Source organism: Nerophis ophidion, linkage group LG20 (genome assembly GCF_033978795.1).
Source record: "Nerophis ophidion isolate RoL-2023_Sa linkage group LG20, RoL_Noph_v1.0, whole genome shotgun sequence".
NCBI lineage: Eukaryota > Metazoa > Chordata > Actinopteri > Syngnathiformes > Syngnathidae > Nerophis > Nerophis ophidion.
Window position 1 is genome coordinate 34,576,597 of NC_084630.1, and position 22,018 is coordinate 34,598,614.

Below are 22,018 nucleotides of genomic sequence, written 5' to 3' on the forward strand. Positions count from 1 at the left end.
TATATATGTGTATATATACACATATAAAAGTATAAATACATATATACATACATATATACTTACACACACACACACACATATATATATATATATATACAGTATATATACATATTTATATATATATACATATACATGTATACATACATATATATGCTTACACACACACATATATATATATATATAAATATATACAGTATATATACATATTTACATATATATATACATATACATATATACATACATATACACATATACACATTATTATATACATATACACATATAAACCTATAAATACATATATATATATATATATATATATATATATACGTACATACATACATACATATATATATACATACATATATATATATACTTACACACACACACACACACACACACACACACACACACACACACACACACACACACACACACACACACACACACACGCACACACACACACACACACACACACACACACATATATATACATACATATATATATATATATATATATATATATATATGTCTTGATTGGATTATCCAGAGAATAGTGCTCGATACCGTGGTAGAGCGCAATATGTAGGTGTGGGAAAAATCACAAGACTACTTCATCTCTACAGAAGTGTTTCATGAGGGGTTCCCTCAATCATCAGGAGATTTTAATGTAAGCATTCACATACAATGGTTTATATAGGGCACAGAGTGGGTGGGTACAGGCAGGCGTAGGGTGTGGTGATTGGCTCATGTGTTACCGAGGAGGTGTTTCCGTCTGTGGCGGCATGTTGAAATGATTTCACTGCGCTTGTTGAGGGATGATAGATCTGGATGATATATAATAAACAGTTTCTCTTTTAAGCATAGGTTGCATCTTTTATTACCACTGTTGTAAGGTGTGCTGGATGCAAGAATTTGCCATGTTATTGAATATTCAACATTATTGTCTTTGAGGTTCCAAATGTGTTTGCTGAGTTCTGTAGAATTCCGCAAAGTCTGGTTTCTAAAGGAGGCGTTGTGATTATTCCATCTTGTTTTGAACGCTCCTTCGGTTAATCCTACGTACGTGTCAGATTATTTTTCTTAGGGTGTTGCCTTTGGGGAAGAAAAATATTCAACAAGAACAACATCAAATTGAGCTACAGCTGTATGAATAACATACAACAAATAATTTCAAACCACAACAAAGCAATTGCAAAAGGACTGCCTACCCCCAGACTAAACGACTCTGAAACCAATAAGGAATGTAACTGTCGCAAGAAACCTGATTGCCCTCTCAACGGAGGGTGCTTACAGGCATCAGTCGTTTACCAAGCAAAGGAAATACGCAAGGACATTAACACATCCGACACGTACGTAGGATTAACCGAAGGAGCATTCAAAACAAGATGGAATAATCACAACGCCTCCTTTAGAAACCAGACTTTGCGGAATTCTACAGAACTCAGCAAACACATTTGGAACCTCAAAGACAATAATGTTGAATATTCAATAACATGGCAAATTCTTGCATCCAGCACACCTTACAACAGTGGTAATAAATGATGCAACCTATGCTTAAAAGAGAAACTGTTTATTATATATCATCCAGATCTATCATCCCTCAACAAGCGCAGTGAAATCACACACACACACACACACACACACACACACACACACACACACACACACACACACACACACACACACACACACACACATACGGCTACCTCCCACTTCCAAAGACATGCACCTGGGGATAGGTTGATTGGCCCTAGTGTGAGAATGTGTGTGTGAATGTTGTCTGTCTATCTGTGTTGGCCCTGCGATGAGGTGGCAACTTGTCCAGGGTGTACTCCACCTTCCGCCCAAATGCAGCTGAGATACGCTCCAACGCCCCACCGCAACCCCGAAAGGAACAAGTGGTAAAGAAAATGGATGGATGGCCCCGGCCCTAAGCTAGTATCCCGAAAAACCATCAAAGCAAACGAGTGTGTGCTTCTCAAAGACGGCAAAGTTAATAACCCGTTTTACGCCGCCTCTTCAACACAGGAACTGTCTGTCCTTTTTTCCGGGTCACTGTTTTGTATCCCTGCGCTGCCGGTAGTGCACCTCGGAAAATAAAACCAGAGCCGTAACGAAGAGTGAAGGCATAAGCACACAATGCTCGTTTCTCCTGACCTGTTGTGTTGGCAGCAATTGTCGCGGCATTTTACGCGTGTGTGAGACAAACGCCGATTGCCGAATCTTCGATTACGGCTCCAATGAGGTTAACGTGCGGGGTCTCCTGGTAAATGAGGCTCCCGGCCAGTGGAAAGGAGCCAATGGAGTGGTCATCAACAGACTGGACTTGGACATGTGTTATTGTGCACCTCATAAGCTCTGAGCTTCACGCTACTCAAGCAGAAATCAAGATTTCAGTGCACAAAAATACATGTTCTTTGTGTCCATCCATACATCCATCCATTTTCCACCTTCATTATTGAGTGATTTGTCTTTTTATGTTGTTTACGTACAGGCTCAAAGCCTGTACGTTGGAGTTCAACCCAGTGGACGAAAGGGTAGCCTCCCTCCGCCTTCGGGTGGGGGGACGGGTCCTGACTGTTGTTTGTGCTTATGCACCAAACGGCAGTTCAGACTACCCACCCTTTTTGGGAACACTCGAGGGAGTACTGGAAAGTGCTCCCCCGGGTGATTCCCTTGTCCTAATGGGAGACTTCAACGCTCACATTGGCAACGACAGTGAAACCTGGAGAGGCGTGATTGGGAAGAATGGCCGCCCGGATCTGAACCCGAGTGGTGTTTTGTTATTGGACTTTTGTGCTCGTCACAGTTTGTCCATAACAAACACCATGTTCAAACATAAGGGTGTCCATATGTGCACTTGGCACCAGGACACCCTAGGCCGCAGTTCCATGATCGACTTTGTAGTTGTGTCATCGGATTTGCAGCCTCATGTTTTGGACACTCGAGTGAAGAGAGGGGCGGAGCTTTCTACCGATCACCACCTGGTGGTGAGTTGGCTGCGATGGTGGGGGAGGATGCCGGACAGACCTGGGAGGCCCAAACGCATTGTGAGGGTCTGCTGGGAACGTCTGGCAGAGTCTCCTGTCAGACAAAGTTTCAATTCCCACCTCCGGAAGAACTTTGAACATGTCACGAGGGAGGTGCTGGACATTGAGTCCGAGTGGACCATGTTCCGCATCTCTATTGTCGAGGCGGCAGATCGGAGCTGTGGCCGCAAGGTAGTTGGTGCCTGTCGGGACGGCAATCCTAAAACCCCTTGGTGGACACCAGCGGTGAGGGATGCCGTCAAGCTGAAGAAGGAGTCCTATCGGGTCCTTTTGGCTCATAGGACTCCGGAGGCAGTGGACAGGTACCGACAGGCCAAGCGGTGTGCAGCTTCAGCGGTTGCGGAGGCAAAAACTCGGACATGGGAAGAGTTCGGGGAAGCCATGGAAAACGACTTCCGGACGGCTTCGAAGCGATTCTGGACCACCGTCCGCCGCCTCAGGAAGGGGAAGCAGTGCACTGTCAACACCGTGTATGGTGCGGATGGTGTTCTGCTGACCTCGACTGCGGATGTTGTGGATAGGTGGAAGGAATACTTCGAAGACCTCCTCAATCCCACCAACACGTCTTCCTATGAGGAAGCAGTGCCTGGGGGATCTGTGGTGGACTCCTATTTCTGGGGCTGAGGTCGCTGAGGTAGTTAAAAAGCTCCTCGGTGGCAAGGCCCCAGGGGTGGACGAGATCCGCCCGGAGTTCCTTAAGGCTCTGGATGCTGTGGGTCTGTCTTGGTTGACAAGACTTTGCAGCATCGCGTGGACATCGGGGGCGGTACTTCTGGATTGGCAGACCGGGGTGGTGGTTCCTCTCTTTAAGAAGGGGGGCCGGAGGGTGTGTTCCAACTATCGTGGGATCACACTCCTCAGCCTTCCCGGTAAGGTTTATTCAGGTGTACTGGAGAGGAGGGTACGTCGGATAGTCGAACCTCAGATTCAGGAGGAACAGTGTGGTTTTCGTCCGGTCGTGGAACTGTGGACCAGCTCTATACTCTCGGCAGGGTTCTTGAGGGTGCATGGGAGTTTGCCCAACCAGTCTACATGTGCTTTGTGGACTTGGAGAAGGCATTCGACCGTGTCCCTCGGGAAGTCCTGTGGGGAGTGCTCAGAGAGTATGGGGTATCGGACTGTCTTATTGTGGCGGTCCGTTCCCTGTACGATCAGTGCCAGAGCTTGGTCCGCATTGCTGGCAGTAAGTCGAACACATTTCCAGTGAGGGTTGGACTCCGCCAAGGCTGTCCTTTGTCACCGATTCTGTTCATAACTTTTATGGACAGAATTTCTAGGCGCAGTCAAGGCGTTGAGGGGTTCCGGTTTGGTAACCGCAGGATTAGGTTTCTGCTTTTTGCAGATGATGTGGTCCTGATGGCTTCATCTGACCGGGATCTTCAGCTCTCGCTGGATCGGTTCGCAGCCGAGTGTGAAGCGACCGGAATGAGAATCAGCACCTCCAAGTCCGAGTCCATGGTTCTCGCCCGGAAACGGGTGGAGTGCCATCTCCGGGTTGGGGAGGAGACCCTGCCCCAAGTGGAGGAGTTCAAGTACCTAGGAGTGTTGTTCACGAGTGGGGGAAGAGTGGATCGTGAGATCGACAGGCGGATCGGTGCGGCGTCTTCAGTAATGCGGACGTTGTACCGATCCGTTGTGGTGAAGAAGGAGCTGAGCCGGAAGGCAAAGCTCTCAATTTACCGGTCGATCTACGTTCCCATCCTCACCTATGGTCATGAGCTTTGGGTCATGACCGAAAGGATAAGATCACGGGTACAAGCGGCCGAAATGAGTTTCCTCCGCCGTGTGGCGGGGCTCTCCCTTAGAGATAGGGTGAGAAGCTCTGCCATCCGGGAGGGACTCAAAGTAAAGCCGCTGCTCCTTCACATCGAGAGGAGCCAGATGAGGTGGTTCGGGCATCTGGTCAGAATGCCACCCGAACGCCTCCCTAGGGAGGTGTTTAGGGCACGTCCAACCGGTAGGAGGCCACGGGGAAGACCCAGGACACGTTGGGAAGACTATGTCTCCCGGCTGGCCTGGGACGCCTCGGGATCCCCCTGGGAAGAGCTAGACGAAGTGGCTGGGGAGAGGGAAGTCTGGGTTTCCCTGCTTAGGCTGTTGCCCCCGCGACCCGACCTCGGATAAGCGGAAGATGATGGATGGATGGATGGATATTGTTTATGTATTGTTGAAAACAGCTCAGCTGATTTGCGTGGAGAAACCAGCATTAAAACTGCACCGTGCAATAATCATCAAAAACGCACAAGAGACAAGAACATCGCTTATGCGGTCACACCACACGGCACATAGGGCTGTGAGCGCACCTGTTTTTATTAGCACACACAAATTGGCACAATCAACCACGGACCCATTTCAGCTGTGCGTGTCAGCCTTCAAAAAATGAAAACAGGCGTTCAAGGAAATAAAATACAATGAGGGTAAACGCAATAATTGAGGGCACATCTTAACATGTAAAATTAAACCTTGGTTAAGTAAAGATATCGCTCCGGCCCGGCTGCACAAATATAATAATATGAATGCATTTAATAAAGTCAAAATACAAATAAGGCAACAAGAGAATAATCCCACGCTGCTCTTTTGTAAAGTACATTTGTACAGCCGACATGGGCAACTACATCAACTATACCAGGGGTCGGGAAACTTTTTGGCTGAGAGAGGCAAGAAGCCAAAAATTTTAAAATGTATTTCCATAAGAGCCAAATAATGTTTTTTTTTTTACACTGAACGCAACTAAACGTGTGCATTTTTAAGTAAGACCAACATTTCCAGAGTATAATAGGTCTCTTATTCTTTGTAATAACATTGTTATTCTGAAACTAACCGTGGAGGGGGCGTGGCCTGCGGGCCTGCAGCAAAGCAGGATGTTGCCAGGACCGGCCTCGAAATCAGCGACAGGTGGGTAGATGGCCCATCTGGGCCTTGTTATCTAATCACCTGTCGCTCTGTTATAAGCAGCAGCCAGGAGGAGAGACGGGGTCGGGGCTGGAGCCAGAGCGCGAGTGAGGATGAAAGAGAAAAAGACAATTGCTGGAAAGCAACTGAGGGAAAAATAAAATAAAACAATATTGTAACCCTAAAACAGGCTCTTGGTGGTCTGAAGAACCCCCAGGAGGGCAAGCCCCACACTAACCAATAATAAATAAATTACTTCTTACCATTAACGCAACTTCTTGAACATAAAAAAGCATGAGAATGTTTTATATTTTGAACGTTATTTTAACACTGGGATTACCAGCGGAATTATTCATTACTTATCATATTAAGCAATGTCAGCTCAGATTTATCCGATAGCCAGATGCAGTCATCTAAAGAGCCACATCTGGCTCGCCAGCCATACCCCTGAACTATACGGTTTTTTGCCTGAGAAGCTGGACAGGACAAAAAAAAAAGCAGAAAAATAAAAATTTAAATGAAGCAAAATTATGATTTTATTCAATTACTCGATCGGGATATTCGATAGAATACTCGATGTAGTTCAGTGTTTTTCAACCTTTTTTGAGCCAAGGCCGATTTTCTGCATTGAAAAAATGCAGAGGCACAACATTTTTTTAACTCAGTTGACAGTCAAAAGTCGTCGTCGCAATTGTTGGATCTGACTTTAACGCATAACCAACTATGCATCACTGTAGCTCTTGTCTCAAAGTAGGTGTACTGTCACCACCTGTCACATCACACCCGGACTTATTTGGACTATTTTTGGTATTTTCCCGTAGCAGTTTCATGTCTTCCTTAGAGCGATATTTCCCGCATCTACTTTGTTTTTAGCAATCAATAATATTTCAGTTGTTTTTATCCTTCTCTGCGGGGGACATTGTCAATTGTCATGTCATGTTCAGATGTACAAACCCCGTTTCCATATGAGTTAGGAAATTGTGTCAGATGTAAATATAAACAGAATACAATGATTTGCAAATCCTTTTCAACCCATATTCAGTTGAATATGCTACAAAGACAACATATTTGATGTTCAAACTCATAAACTTTTTCTTTTTGCAAATAATAATTATCTTAGAATTTCATGGCTGCAACACGTGGCAAAGTAGTTGGGAAAGGGCATGTTCACCACTGTGTTAGATCACAGGAAAATAATTGTTGAAGCTTTGGGAAAGTGGAATTATTTAACATTCTTGCTTGATGTACAACTTAAGTTGTTCAACAGTCTTGTTGTCGTATTTTACGCTTCATAATGCGCCACACATTTTTGATGGGAGACAGGTCTGGACTGCAGGCGGGCCAGGAAAGTACCCACACTCTTTTACTACAAAGCCACGCTGTTTTAACACGTGGGTTGGCATTGTTTTGCTGAAATAAGCAGGGGCGTCCATGACATCGTTGCTTGGATGACAACATATGTTGCTCCAAAACCTGTATGGACCTTTCAGCATTAATGGTGCCTTCACAGATGTGTAAGTTACCCATGCCTTGGGCACTAATACACCCCCATACCATCACAGATGCTGGCTTTTGAACTTTGCGCCTATAGCAATCCGGATGGTTATTTTCCTCTTTGTTCCGGAGGACACCACGTCCACAGTTTCCAAATATAATTTGAAATGTGGACTCGTCAGACCACAGAACACTTTTCCACTTTGCATCAGTCCATCTTAGATGAGCTCGGGCCCAGCGAAGCCGGCGGCGTTCCTGGGTGTTGTTGATAAATGGCTTTTGCTTTGCATAGTAGAGTTTTAACTTGCACTTACAGATGTAGAGACCAACTGTAGTTACTGACAGTGGTTTTATGAAGTGTTCCTGAGCCCATGTGGTGATATCCTTTACACACTGATGTCGGTTTTTGATGCAGTACCGCCTGAGGGATCAAAGGTCCTATATCATCGCTTACATGCAGTGATTTCTCCAGATTCTCTGAAACCTTTGATGATTTTACGGACTGTAGATGGTAAAATCCCTAAATTCCTTTCAATAGCTCGTTGAGAAATGTTGTTCTAAAACTGTTCGACAATTTGCTTACAAATTGGTGACCCTCACCCCATCATTGTTTGTGAATTACTTAGCATTTCATGGAAGCTGCTTTTATACCCAATCATGGCACCCACCTGATCCCAATTAACCTGCACACCTGTGGGATGTTCCAAATAAGTGTTTGATGAGCATTCCTCAAATTTATCAGTATTTATTGCCACCTTTCCCAGCGTCTTTGTCACGTGTTGCTGGCATCAAATTCTAAAGTTTGCAACAAAAAAAAGTTTCATCAGTTTGAACATCAAATATGTTGTCTTTGTAGCATATTCAACTGAATATGGGTTGAAAAGGATTTGCAAATCATTGTATTCCGTTTGTATTTACATTTGACACAATTTCCCAACTCATATGGAAACGGGGTTTGTAGATTGTGGACGCCGTGTTTGCTCCACAGTAAGTCTTTGCTGTCGTCCAGCCACTTCAGTTTTAGTTTCATCCTGCATAGCCTTCCCTAAGTTGCAATGCCTTTTCTTAGGAGCACTCACTTTTTGTTTATTTTTGGTTTAAGCATTTAGACTCCTTTTTACCTGCACACTGCCTCCCACTGTTTCCGACGTCTACAAAGCAATTAGCTACCGGCTGCCACCTACTGATATGGAAGAGTATCACACGGTTACTCTGCCAAGCTCCAGACAGCACCGACACTCAACAACAACAACACATCATTTGCAGACAATAATTACTAGAATAAAATATTTTTAAGACCGTATCTCACGACACACTAGTGTGCCGCGGCACAGTGGTTGAAAAACACTGCTCGAGTTGACTGAGCTGCCATATTTTGACTGTAAAATCTTGTTTTTAACGACGTTTTACTGTAAATAAAAAAACGATACATATGTTTTTTGTATTTGGGATCTGCCTAAGTCCAGAGGTGGGTAGTAACGCGCTACATTTACTCCGTTACATCTACATGAGTAACTTTTGGGATGAATTGTACTTCTAAGAGTAGTTTTTGTGCAACATATTTTTACTTTTACTTGAGTATATTTATCGAGAAGAAAGGCTACTTTTATTCCGCTCCATTTAACTACAATCAGCTCGCTACTCGCTACTTTTTTTTTTATCGATCTGTTAATGCACGCTTTGTTTGTTTTGATTTTGTCAGACACGCATTCTAAGTAGGATCTACGCATGCCTGAGTTTCACCAATCAAATGCAGTCACTGGTGATGTTGGACCAATCAAACAAAACCAGGTGGTCACGTGACCTTCACACGTCGAATCCGACCTAAAAAAGTTGCAAAACTTATTGGGGTGTTACCATTTAGTGGTCAATTGTACGGAATATGTACTGTACTGTGCAATCTACTAATACAAGTTTCAATCAATCAATCGAAAGTGTAAAGGAAAAAAGACACTTTTTATTTCAACCGTACTTACCGTCACAAGCCTAAAGACTGATCGCACAGTTCCTGTCTTCACAATAAAAGTTTCAATACAAGTTTCAATCAATCAATCAATCAATCAATCAATCAATGCCTACTGAGCCTATGGTGCTGTTAAGTTATTGTGGCTCAATGTGCCTTATTTTTTTTATTTTAATGTAGTATTATTTAATATATATTATTGTTTTAGTTGCTTAAGAGATATTCCTGGCTCTGAATTTGCTCGTTGCTATTTTTATGTTTTTGTGCATTATTTGTTGCCGTAATCATTAAACGAACAGGTTACTCAACAGTTACTCAGTACTTGAGTAGTTTTTTCACAACATACTTTTTACTTTTACTCAAGTAAATATTTGGGTGACTACTCCTTACTTTTACTTGAGTATTACATCTCTAAAGTAACAGTACTCTTACTTGAGTACAATTTCCGGGTACTCTACCCACCTCTGCCTAAGTCCCGAAAACTTGCGCGCGTCCGCCATTGTAGTCCGCGCCGTGGTCAATAAGATCCAAACATTGAATCCAGGTGAGGACTGGGTCAAAACGGGGATAAGGTCAAGCGCAGGCGCTCCTTGGGCTGTGAACCAGCCGAGCGGAAAATTTGAAACTTTAAGCCACAGCGAGTGATTAGTGAAGTCAAATATGAAACAAAAAGCTTTGTCTCCCGGAAGAATGTTGTCTCGAGTTTAATCTGACATTCACGGAGTAACTGCTTTTCACTTGAATGGATTCTTTACAATATTCTAACCTTATCATCGTTCATGCTACACCAGCAGATAGCAGCACAGGTCACTTGAAGCATGAAGTCTTCATTTTTTTTTTTTTCTCATCACAAAAACTCCTCCTTTTCTGCGTTCAATTTATTAGCTCGTCTCCAAACACTCCCTTCCTTGCACTCCAAACTCCAGCGCTAATTGGATCTGGCTTGGACTGTAAGGGCTTTGCAATCTACGAGCGGCTGGGGGGCGGGGGGGAGAAAAAAAAAGTAATTTCTTTTGGCATCACTCAAGTGACCACTAGAGTGACACATGTTGTGCATCCAAACAAGTCCAGGCTGCAGCCTGCTGGGTGCTGCTGATCTCAGCTGTGAGGCAATCCTATTAGTAAGGCGTCCCCAGGGGGCGCACTTGAGAGCCTGTGATCCAGGAGCGATGGATATGATCTTCATTTGCCTCTTTTGTCCTTCTTCTAAAGCTTTATTCAATTGAGAGCTTTACATTTTTTTTGTCTCATAAAAAAATGATGCTTTATGGGTTTTCTACCAGTAAAAATCGGATAGCTCTGTCGCCGTAATTTTTGCGAAATAAAAACTGTGGCAAGTTTTTTCCACTGACAGTAAATGCTGTAAAACAACCGTGAATTTCACAAAAGAATTTGGCAAAATATACAGATTTTTTTTTACAGTGTACGTAAGAAATATACATACATACATACATACATATGAGAATGTGAGTGTGAATGTTGTCTGTCTATCTGTGTTGGCCCTGCGATGAGGTGGCGACTTGTCCAGGGTGTACCTCGCCTTCCGCCCGATTGTAGCTGAGATAGGCGCCAGCGCCCTCCGCGAAACCAAAAGGGAATAAGCGGTAGAAAATGGATGGATGGATATACATATACATATATATATATATATATATATATATATATATATATATACATATATACATATATATATAATACTGTATAATAGACTCTATTTATATTATTCACATTTGAATAATACTGTATAATAGACTGTATTTATATTATTCACATGTAAATAATGCTGTATAATAGACTGTATTTATATTATTCACATGTGAATTAAAAATAATATATATGTATATATATATTTATATATATATATATATATATATATATATATGTGGATACATGGATGATACAGCAGAGGATTGAAAAAAAAAAAAACTTTTTGGTATAAACTCAACTCATCGTGTTTGGAAGAAGAAGAATACTGAGTTGCATCCCAAGAACACCACACCTACTGTGAAGCATGGGGGTGGAAACATCATGCTTTGGGGCTGTTTTTCTGCTAAGGGGACAGGACGATTGATCCGTGTTGAGGAAAGAATGAATGGGGTCATGTATCGTGAGATTTTGAGCCAAAACCTCCTTCCATCAGTGAGAGCTTTGAATGGTTGACCAAATACTTATTTTCCACCATAATTTACAAATAAATTCTTTAAAATTCCTACAATGTGAATTCCTGAATTTTTTTTCACATTCTGTCTCTCACAGTTGAAGTGTACCTATGATGAAAATTACAGACCTCTGTCATCATTTTAAGTGGGAGAACTTGCACAATCGCTGGCTGACTAAATACTTTTTTGCCCCACTCTATGTATATATTTATATACGTACGTACTACACACCGTAGGAGGATACAATAGCACACCTGGCATCACAATGTAAACAAATGCCATGGGTGGATCTACACCCGACATGATGCCAAGTACAAGAGTTTATGTAGTCGATACTACTATGGTTGCATCGATATTTTTTATAATCACAAAATATTTTTTTCTATTTTTTAAAATGTATATTATTTTTATAAACTCAGGGAATATGTCCCTGGACACATGAGGACTTTGAATCTGACCAATGTATGATTCTGTAACTACTTGGTATCAGATCAATACCTACATTTGTGGTATCATCCAAAACTAATGTAAAGTATCAAAGAACAGAATAATAAGTGGTTATTACATTTTAACTGTCACGGCGCAGGCTCGAACTTTCCGTGTTTCTTCCCCGCGCTTGATTTGTCCCCTGTCTTCTCCCTTGTGCCCGCAGTGTCTTCTTTCCGTCACCTTGGTTTCGAGATGTGTGTTTCGCTCCCTTGGACTTCCCCACACTGGATCTCGACTGCCTTTCTTGATCTCGACCCCCTTAAATGGACACGGACTCTGACATCTCTCTCTCGCCCTGGATCTTTTCGCATGTCTCACGGACTTTCCAGATAAGCCTCGCCCTTGCGGACTTCCAGTTTGGAACAACATTTTACCAGTAACACTCAACAAAACTGCTTCACATTGTCTCACACCATACACACTCTTCAATTTAGTCATATTCCATTTTTAATTATTAGTTAGTATTGTTTATTTAAATATATATATATATATACATATATATGAGCATATATATATATATCCATATATATACTGTATATATATATGGATATATATATATAGAAAAATCATAGCACTTTACTTCCCCCTTGTGTCTGTGTCGTCAACTCCATCCTAGAAACATAATATTAACAGTGTAGACAGAACATGTTAAAAGAGAAAGTAAGCAGATATTAAAATTAAATTACTAAGTACATTAATAACTAATTTTCTACCACTTGCTCTTAATAATCTTGACAAAATAATAGGTAGATAAATGACACTATATGTTACTGCATATGTCAGCAGACTAATTAGGAGCCTTTGTTAGCTTACTTACTTCTAAAAGACAAGTTGTCTAGTATGTTTACTATTTTATTTAAGGACTTAACTGCAATAAGAAACATATGTTTAATGTACCCTAAGATTTTTTGTTTAAATAAAGCCAATTACGCAATTTTTTGTGGTCCCCTTTATTTAGAAAAGTACCTAAAAGTATCAAAACATTTTTAGTACCGGTACCAAACTAGTTTTCAGTGGTCCAACCTCCTCCATACAACAGGAACTCTACTGTTTTTCGGAATGTGAAGCAAGAATGTTTGTCTGAAGTTTAGAACCGAACTTGATGACTTGGTGTCATTGCCAAATTGTTGAAGCGTGTTTCGCTGAATTTTTAAATATCTGGCCTTTACCTTTTCTTCTCGGATTCATGCCTGCTGAGGAGACGTTGCAGACCGCCGCCCTTAAAGCCCTGGAAGTGTGCAGCAGGAGCGCCCACCGTGACGATATCGTAAGAAGCATCTGTAAAAGAGAAAGACACCATCAAGTACGTTCTACTTCCTCTGAGACGCGGACGTGTCCAGATTTCCCAAATTGATGAGCAGCGGCGACAAGACGCTCATGGCGGATGTTCGAGCACGTCGGCACGACGTCAAATATCCCTCTTAAGTGCGTCCACGGGACTGACTTCCCGCACCACGAGTCATTTTTGCCACGCGCCAGTACGGCTCTATCATTATTTGTGCGTCGGCGCTCTCAAAGGAGCGTCGGTGCCGAAGTGTTCAATGTCACGGTCTGTCTGCGCACGGCGGAAAAATAAACACTTCACCAGCAAGACGGTGCTTTTGTCGGGAGATGCAAAGAAGGAGAAATTGACAAGGTTGCCGATTAAATCAGAAAAACAAAGGCAAGTGGAAGGTGTGTGCTTGTGTGTGGGAGGGATATTTGGTGCAGCTGAATAAAATAATGACATGTGTATAACAAGATGATGGTTAAAATATAAAAAAAATGTTCATAATACTCTTGTGGAAGTTGCTGAATGTGGCTTGGCATTGTCTTGCTGAAATAAGCAGGGGCGTCCATGAAAAAGACGGTGCTTAGATGGCAGCATACGTTGTTCCAAAAAGCTGTATGTACCTTTCAGCATTAATGGTGCCTTCACAGATGTGTAAGTTACCCATGCCTTGGGCACTAATGCACCCCCATACCATCACACATGCTGGCTTTTCAACTTTGCGTCAATAACAGTCTGGATGGTTCGCTTGCCCTTTGGTGCGGATGACGCGATGTCGAATATTTCCCCCAAAAAATTGAAATGTGGACTTGTCAGACTACAGAACACTTTTCCACTTTGCATCAGTCCATCTTAGATGATCTCGGGCCCTGGATGTTGTTGATAAATGGCTTTCGCTTTGCATAGTAGAGCTTTAACTTGCACTTACAGATGTAGAGACCAACTGTATTTAGTGACAGTGATTTTCTGAAGTGTTCCTGAGCCCATGTGGTGATATCCTTTAGAGATTGATGTCGGTTTTTGATACAGTGAAACCCCTTTGTATATATTAACAAGATCTTTTTTTTTGGTTAAGTAAATAACTCCGCATGTGTTCATTCCTAGTTTTGATGTGACAATCTACAATGTAAATAATCATGAAAATAAAGAATATGCATTGAATGAGAAAGTGTGTCCAAACTTTTGGCCTGTACTGCGCATTATTTCATTATTGTGATCGCAGTTTGTAGAACTTTGAGCTCCAACTAACTGAGAGTCAAAATATTAAATGCAACAGCTGGATGAACTACAGCCATGAGGGATCTAAAACATGGCGTACGATACTAGAACAATAACAGTATAGAAATGTACAACTACTAGAGATGTGCGATAATGGCTTTTTTTTGCCAATATCCGATATTGTCCAACTCTTAATTACCGATTCCGATATCAACCGATACCGATATATACAGTCGTGGAATGAACACATTATTATGCCTCATTTTGTTGTGATGCATTAAACAATGTAACAAGGTTTTCCCCAAAAAATAACTCAAGTTATGGAAAAAAAAGCCAACATGGGTATTCTGGGTAATTCTGGGTATTTGTTCTGTTGTGTTTATGTTGTTTCATTCTCGTTTGGTGTGGGTTCACAGTGTGGCGCATATTTGTAATTAAACTTGTTTATACGGCCACCCTTAGTGTGACCTGTATGGCTGTTGACCAAGTATGCCTTGCATTCACTTGGGTGTGTGAAAAGCTGTAGATATCATGTGATTGGGCCGACACGCAAAGGCGGCGCCTTTAAGGTTTATCGGCGCTCTGTACTTCTCCCTACGGCGGCGTTTTAAAAAGTCACGAATTTTACATTTTAAAACCGATTCCTTTAATTTCCGATATTACATTTTAGAGCATTTATCGGCCGATAATATCGACAGTCTGATATTATAGGACATCTTGTTGTGTTTTGTCATTTCCCTGCATTCTCTTTTATGGTGTCTGTTTTCTTCAGTTAATTATTTCCCAAAGAGGCACACCTGCAACAAATCTCTGCCTAGGAGTATTTAAGCTCGTCACCGACAGCTGGGTCCTGCCGGTTATAATCTCCTGCAACTCCCACGTGCATGCGCCTGCTTCACTTCGTCAGCTGTGGTATGTTGTCTCTCCTTAGTCCTTAGTACTCCCTCAGCTCTTTGTGTTTGCTTCTTAGCCTCCCTGATGTAAAGAGACTGTGTTGGACTCTTTGCTGTGCTCAGTGCGCCCTGGCCTTTTCCCCTCCCGACCACCGAGGAACCTGTTTTTGTTTATTTATTCATGGTGTGCACTTCTGCCCCATCGCCTTTTGTTACGCTTTTTGGACTTATTAAATTTTTCCCTTTTTGTAATTCTACCTTACCTCCCGTCTCTGCATCCTGGGGTCACCTCCTTGATGAGGTCCTAACACATCTCTAAAAAATACGGAACTTTTTTTGTCAAAGCGGAGGCTCACAAATCTGAGCATTGTTATGTTTGTAAAGAATTGAAAATATCAAACAAATGAAATTCTCAAGATGACATCACAGGGCACACAACAGTGAGTAAAAAGCCCTCGTCACCCCTCAACAGAAAAAAGGCACTCGGCTGCATCTCACTGCCCACTTCCATTAATCATCCCAGTGTCCACGCGACACTTTTCACCTGCGTTTTTTTGTCCAATTTTTTTTTTAATTGGTTCTTCCACGTCACAAAAAGTGAAGTGAAGTTCTTTTTTTGATGCGTTACAACTCTTCAAAAAAAAGTCAGACATTTTCCGCTAACAATAAAAAGGTAACAGGATTCATGATGTCATCGCGTCCACCCAAATATCAATAAGGGACTACTTTTAGCGGCACATTGATCACAGAGAGTGAACTAACTCATGCTGCTATTTTGACATATTAAGCTGGTGAGCTGCTGCATCGCCTCCGAGTTGGCGAAAGTTAATCCTAGATTAAGAATCATGCATCTTACCTGGAAAGTACAAGGTCGTGGACATAAACCGAGAAGTTGGTCAACTTTGACTTTCAACTTAAACCCGGGGGATGGCGAGAAAGACACAAAAAGACGCTTGTCTGCGGCATTTTTTTTTATAACCTGCGTGAGGATTACGATTCATTCTTTCTGAAGATATACAGTATTCTGTCATGGCCTCATCTTTGCGCTCTGCTTACCGCGCCTCCTGACGTGCCCACGCCCACATGCCGGCAAGGCTGTGGGCGATCAACAATCAGCGCACCTGGCCCTGTATTAAGGCCCAGTGCCAAGGATCCACGCGGGAACTTAGTTTCTCAATGGTGTACCTGTCCTCCCGAGTTTACCCTTGGTGTACCCTAAACCGAAGACTTATGCTCGCTTTCTCTCTGCTTTATCCTTCCGTGTCTGACGTCCTTGTTTGTTCACCCGTATTTCCTTCCCCGAGTCTTACCAGTTGTTTCCCGCGTGGTTTAGGGACTGCCTTTCTCGATCCTCGACCCTCGCTCTGGACATGGACTCCAACGCCTCTCTCTGCCCCACGGCCCTCACGCGGATCACGGACCCCCTTTGCCTCGCCCTCTTTGGATTTGCTAACTACACACATAGTCTAACACCACTCACTCTTGGATTTTGTCTCACACTCCATTTCCGTAGTTATTATTTTATCATTATTATTGTTTGATTATTATTATTATATATATGGTAATATATATAATCAAATAATTACAGCTATACTGACCCCTGGTGTCTTTGCCTTCATCTCCCCTCAGTTAAAATGTAACAAATACGCCAAAATTATCGCTCGATGCCATCCCTCGGCATCCCAGTGAGAGCAGACGGTGTACAGTTAGTGATTGTTTTGTAATGTTCGTAGTTTGTATTTCATCATTTTGGCGTATTCCTTTTAATGCCATCCCTCAGCTTGCCAGTGAGAGCAGACTGTGTACAGTAAGTGATTGTTTTGTAATGTTCATAGTTTGTATTTCTTGATTCTGACGTATTCTTTTTGAAGCCATCCCTCGCCATACCATTGAGAGCAGACTGTGTACAGTAAGTGATTGTTTTGTAATGTTTGTAGTCCGTACTTCTTGATTTTGGCGTATTATTTTTGATGCCATCCCTCGGTATCCTGGTGAAAGCAGTCAGTGTACAGTAAGGGATTGTTTTGTAATGTTCATAGTTTGTATTTGTTAATTTTGCCCTATTCTTTTTGATACCATCCCTCGGCATCCCAGTGAGAGCAGACTGTGTACAGTTTGTGATTGTTTTGCAATATTTGTAGTTTGTGTTTTTTGACTTTGGCGTATTATTTTTGATGCCATCCCTTGGCATCCGAAGAGAGCAGACGGTTTACAGTAAGTGATTGTTTTGTAATGTCCGTAGTTTGTATATCTTAATTTTGCCCTATTCTTTTTGATACCATCCCTCGGCATCCCAGTGAGAGCAGAGGGTGTACAGCAAGTGATTGTTTTGCAATGTTCATCATTTGTATTTCTTGTTTAGCACTTAGCAAAACCGCTACATGATGTTTAGTGTTTCACTATAGCTGGATCTGTTTAGCACACGGCCTCTAAAACTTGGAGGTCATCCTCTGTATATTCAGGCTCAAAAATCTAGGTTTGTGGATCATAATTTGTAGTTAAGAAGTCTTTGTTGTCTCTCATAAAGTCTGCCATGAGTGGTGTTAATGTTGAAGGGAAAAGCGAACATTGTGGTGAGTGTGTGAAATAAATACAACGCCGCATGCTTAAAATGAGCAAAATACGTACAGATGACATGTTATTATGAATGTGCCTGTTACTACACAACAATAATACTTACAGTGTGTTATAAAGGTTTATGGATGTTTTTGGGGATTTATTTAGAGGCGGAATGTTAAGATCCGGACTTGGATCTTCTCATATGATTGTTTATTGTTTCCATTGTTGTATCACTCCGTCATTCTACCTCTTATTTCCTGTTTGTTCCGTCACGATTGTTACTCATTAGTTCACCTGCTACTCACGGTCCCGCACACCTGCTACCAATAATCACCTTCCCTTTATAAGCCTTCCTCTTTTCATTCTTCTGCCTGGGACTCTAATTTGTTCATACACAACGGTACGTCTGCTTTGCGCTTTTGCTTACATGCGATTCCTGTATTATTCTCGCGAGCTCTCACGCTGCGCAATTTTATTCATTCTTAGCTCTCATGCTAAATGTTTTGTTTTCCCCTTTGTGTGCCTATGTGCCAGTTTAGTTTACTATTTGTTTATCCTAGATTTCACGCTAACGTCTTTTGTCTGCCTTTTCTTAGCTCCAGTATTTTTGTTCTCTAGCACCTTTTATTATTCAAATAAATAGTTAAACCTTACCTTTGCTGTGTTCAATTTCGACGCATCCTCGAGGGAATCGAACCCGGCACAACAATGCCGAACAGGCGTAACACGGATTAGAGCATTGTTAGCTGAGTTTGAATGCATTCATCCAATCCAATCCACTTTATTTGTATAACACGGGGGTCGGCAACCCGCGGCTCTAGGGCCGCCCTAGTGGATCTCTGGAGCTTTTTCCAAAATGTATGAAAAATGGAAAAAGATGAGGGGGAAAAAAATATATAAAAAAATATATTTTTTGTTTTAATATGGTTTCTGTAGGAGGACAAACATGACAAAAACATCCCTAATTGTTATAAAGCACACTGTTTTTAATAAACATACTTCGCTGATTCGAGTATTTGGCGAGCGCCGTTTTGTCCTACTATTTTGGCGGTCCTTGAACTCACCGTAGTTTGTTTAAATGTATAACTTTCTCCGACTTTCTAGGTCGTGTTTTATGCCACTTCTTTTTATGTCTCATTTTGTCCACCAAACTTTTAACGTTGTGCATGAATGCACAAAGGTGAGTTTTGTTGACATTATTGACTTGTGTGGAGTGCTAGTCAGACATATTTGGTCACTGCATGACTGCAAGCTAATCGATGCTAACATGTTATTTAGGCTAGCTGTATGTACATATTGCATCATTATGCCACATTTGTAGCTATATTTGAGCTCATTTGGTTTCATTTAAGTCCTCTTATTTCAATTTATATCTCATGACACACTATCTGTATGTAATATGGTTTTTAAATTTGTTTTGCGGCTCCTGACAGATTTGTTTTTGTATTTTTGGTCCAATATGGCTCTTTTAACATTTTGGGTTGCTGAACCCTGTTATAGCACATTTAAAAAACATAAATGTTTCCAAAGTGGTGCACAACAATATAAAAAACAACATTCAAATATCCTTAGCTATAATAAATAAATAAATAAATCCTTAGCTATAATAAAAATTAAAACAGATATAAAAATAATATTAAAAATAAATAACTATCATTAAAAACGATTTTAAAGGGTAAAACCAATTAAAAAAATGAATAGAAAAAAATAATAATAGAAAAATTTGAAATTAATTAATAAAAAACAAACTGTTTTTTGTCCTACATAAAGTATTCAAATATCCTTAGCTATAATAAATAAATAGATAAATCCTCAGCTATAATAAAAATTAAAACAAATATAAAAATAATATTTAAAAAATTAATTATAATAATAGGCGCCAGCGCCCCCCGCAACCCCAAAAGGGAATAAGCGGTAGCAAATGGATGGATGGATGGATAATTACAAACGATTTTAAAGGATAAAACCAATTAAAACAATCGATAGAAAAAAAAAAAATAATAGAAAAATAAGAAATTAATTAATATAAAACAAACGGGTTTTGTCCTAAATAAAATATGAATGATAAGACAAAAGTAAAAAAAAAAGCGCAGTTCCCCTTCAAGAACAATTTTGCGACCGAAAAGCAATTTGTAGAAGAATATAATATGTATTGATTTAAAGGCAGCTTGAATATTTGCGTCATCATGGGGAGTAGAATTAATACAAAATAGGGTTAGCTGTCACGGTTGAGTGATTTAAAGGCCTACTGAAAGCCACTACTAGCGACCACGCAGTCTGATAGTTTATATATCAATGATGAAATATTAACATTGCAACACATGCCAATACGGCCGGTTTAGTTTACTAAATTGCAATTTTAAATTTTGCGCGGAAAATATCCTGCTGAAACGTCTAGGTATGATGACGCGTGCGCGTGACGTCACGGATTGTAGAGGACATTTTGTTCCAGCATCGTTCCCAGCTATAGGTCATCTCTTTTCATCGCATAATTCCACAGTATTCTGGACTTCTGTGTTGCTGAATCTTTTGCATTTTGTTCAATGAATAATGGAGACATCAAAGAAGAAAGCTGTAGGTGCGAAGCGGTGGATTGCGGGCGGCTTTAGCAACACAAACACAGCCGGTGTTTCATTGTTTACATTCCCGAAAGATGACGGTGAAGCTTTACTATGGAACAGAGCGGTCAAGCGAACACGGTTGGATTGGACCACACACACAAAGTACAGTGTATTATGCGGCGATCATTTCGAAAGATCGTATTTCGAAGAGGGTCCCTTGCGAACGGCCGAGATGGGCATCGCCACCACCCGTCGCCTGGTGCTGAAGAAAGATGCGGGACCAACCTTCAGGTTGTACAGGTACGACCATATAATCTCACTAAAACAATAGTAACACAATAAGCAGATAAGGGATTTTCCAGAATTATCCTAGTAAATGTGTCTAATAACATCTGAATCGCTCCCACTGTATAGTCTTTTTTTTCTTTCTAGTCCTTCACTCTTACTTTCCTCATCCACAAATCTTTCATCCTCGCTCAAATTAATGGGGAAATCGTGGCTTTCTCGGTCCGAATCGCTCTCGCTGCTGGTGGCCATGATTATAAACAATGTACAGATGTGAGGAGCTCCACAACCCGTGATGTCACGCGCACTTCCGATACAGGCAAGGCTTTTTTATCAGCACCAAAAGTGTCAAACTTTATCGTGGATGTTCTCTACTAAATCCTTTCAGCAAAAATATGGCAATATCGCGAAATGATCAAGTATGACACATAGAATGGACCTGCTATCCCCGTTTAAATAAGAACATCTCATTTCAGTAGGCCTTTACAGGCAGTTTAAGCTTGAATATTGGTGTCATATAGGTCATCATGGGAGTAGAATTAATACAACATAGGGTTAAATGTCACGGTTTTGAGCCTGGAGATGTTTCACAAACACAATACGTTCAGGGGCAGACGTGTCATATGAAGCTGTCTTCAGACGTCGCTGCACTCTAAATGAGAAGCGGACTGACGCCAGGTGAAAGACAAGGTGTCCGCCAATAACAAAAAGGGGAGCAAAATGAGGTGAGCTACCTGTCTTTCTGGGACACGTCACCCTCATCCTCTGCGTGTGCAGGTTTATTGGGACGAACTCCAGAGATTTCTGGGCTTTGCAGCAACTTGGCTTGAAGGACGGTCCTGAAAGAACACACGCAGTGTTAAGTCACATGGTCTTAAAACACACACACACACCATGGCGTGTGTAAGATGAGAGAAGACCACGTTGATGATCATGAGATGATGAGAAAAAAAAATGGCGTTGGAGACAAGCTGCTTTGAACTCATTATTTTTAATGGCGCTTCTGTCATGGCTGCTCAGTACAATGATAACATTATGAGGTAAGTCAACATCCATCCATCCATTTTCCACATTACTAGAGAAAAAAAAAGTCGATTGTAAAGCTTTGTTAAAAAAATAGTCATAATCATAAGTTTCATTAGAATTAACTAATTAAAAAAAAAATATATATAAAAAATTATAGAG

General features: G+C 41.4%; 1 protein-coding gene across 6 annotated transcripts in view; it reads right to left on the bottom strand.

Moving 5' to 3' along the window:
* inpp4b (inositol polyphosphate-4-phosphatase type II B) overlaps positions 1 to 22,018 on the bottom strand; it is a 469,469-nt gene that overhangs the window by 89,493 nt on the left and 357,958 nt on the right. For all 6 annotated transcript variants that reach the window (XM_061881071.1, XM_061881076.1, XM_061881074.1 and 3 more), the window contains 2 exons: positions 21,568 to 21,672; positions 13,217 to 13,325 (listed from right to left, as the gene is read on the bottom strand). In XM_061881071.1, coding sequence (XP_061737055.1) covers positions 13,217 to 13,325; positions 21,568 to 21,672 — 214 coding nt within the window. The remainder of the gene's footprint in view (positions 1 to 13,216; positions 13,326 to 21,567; positions 21,673 to 22,018) is intronic.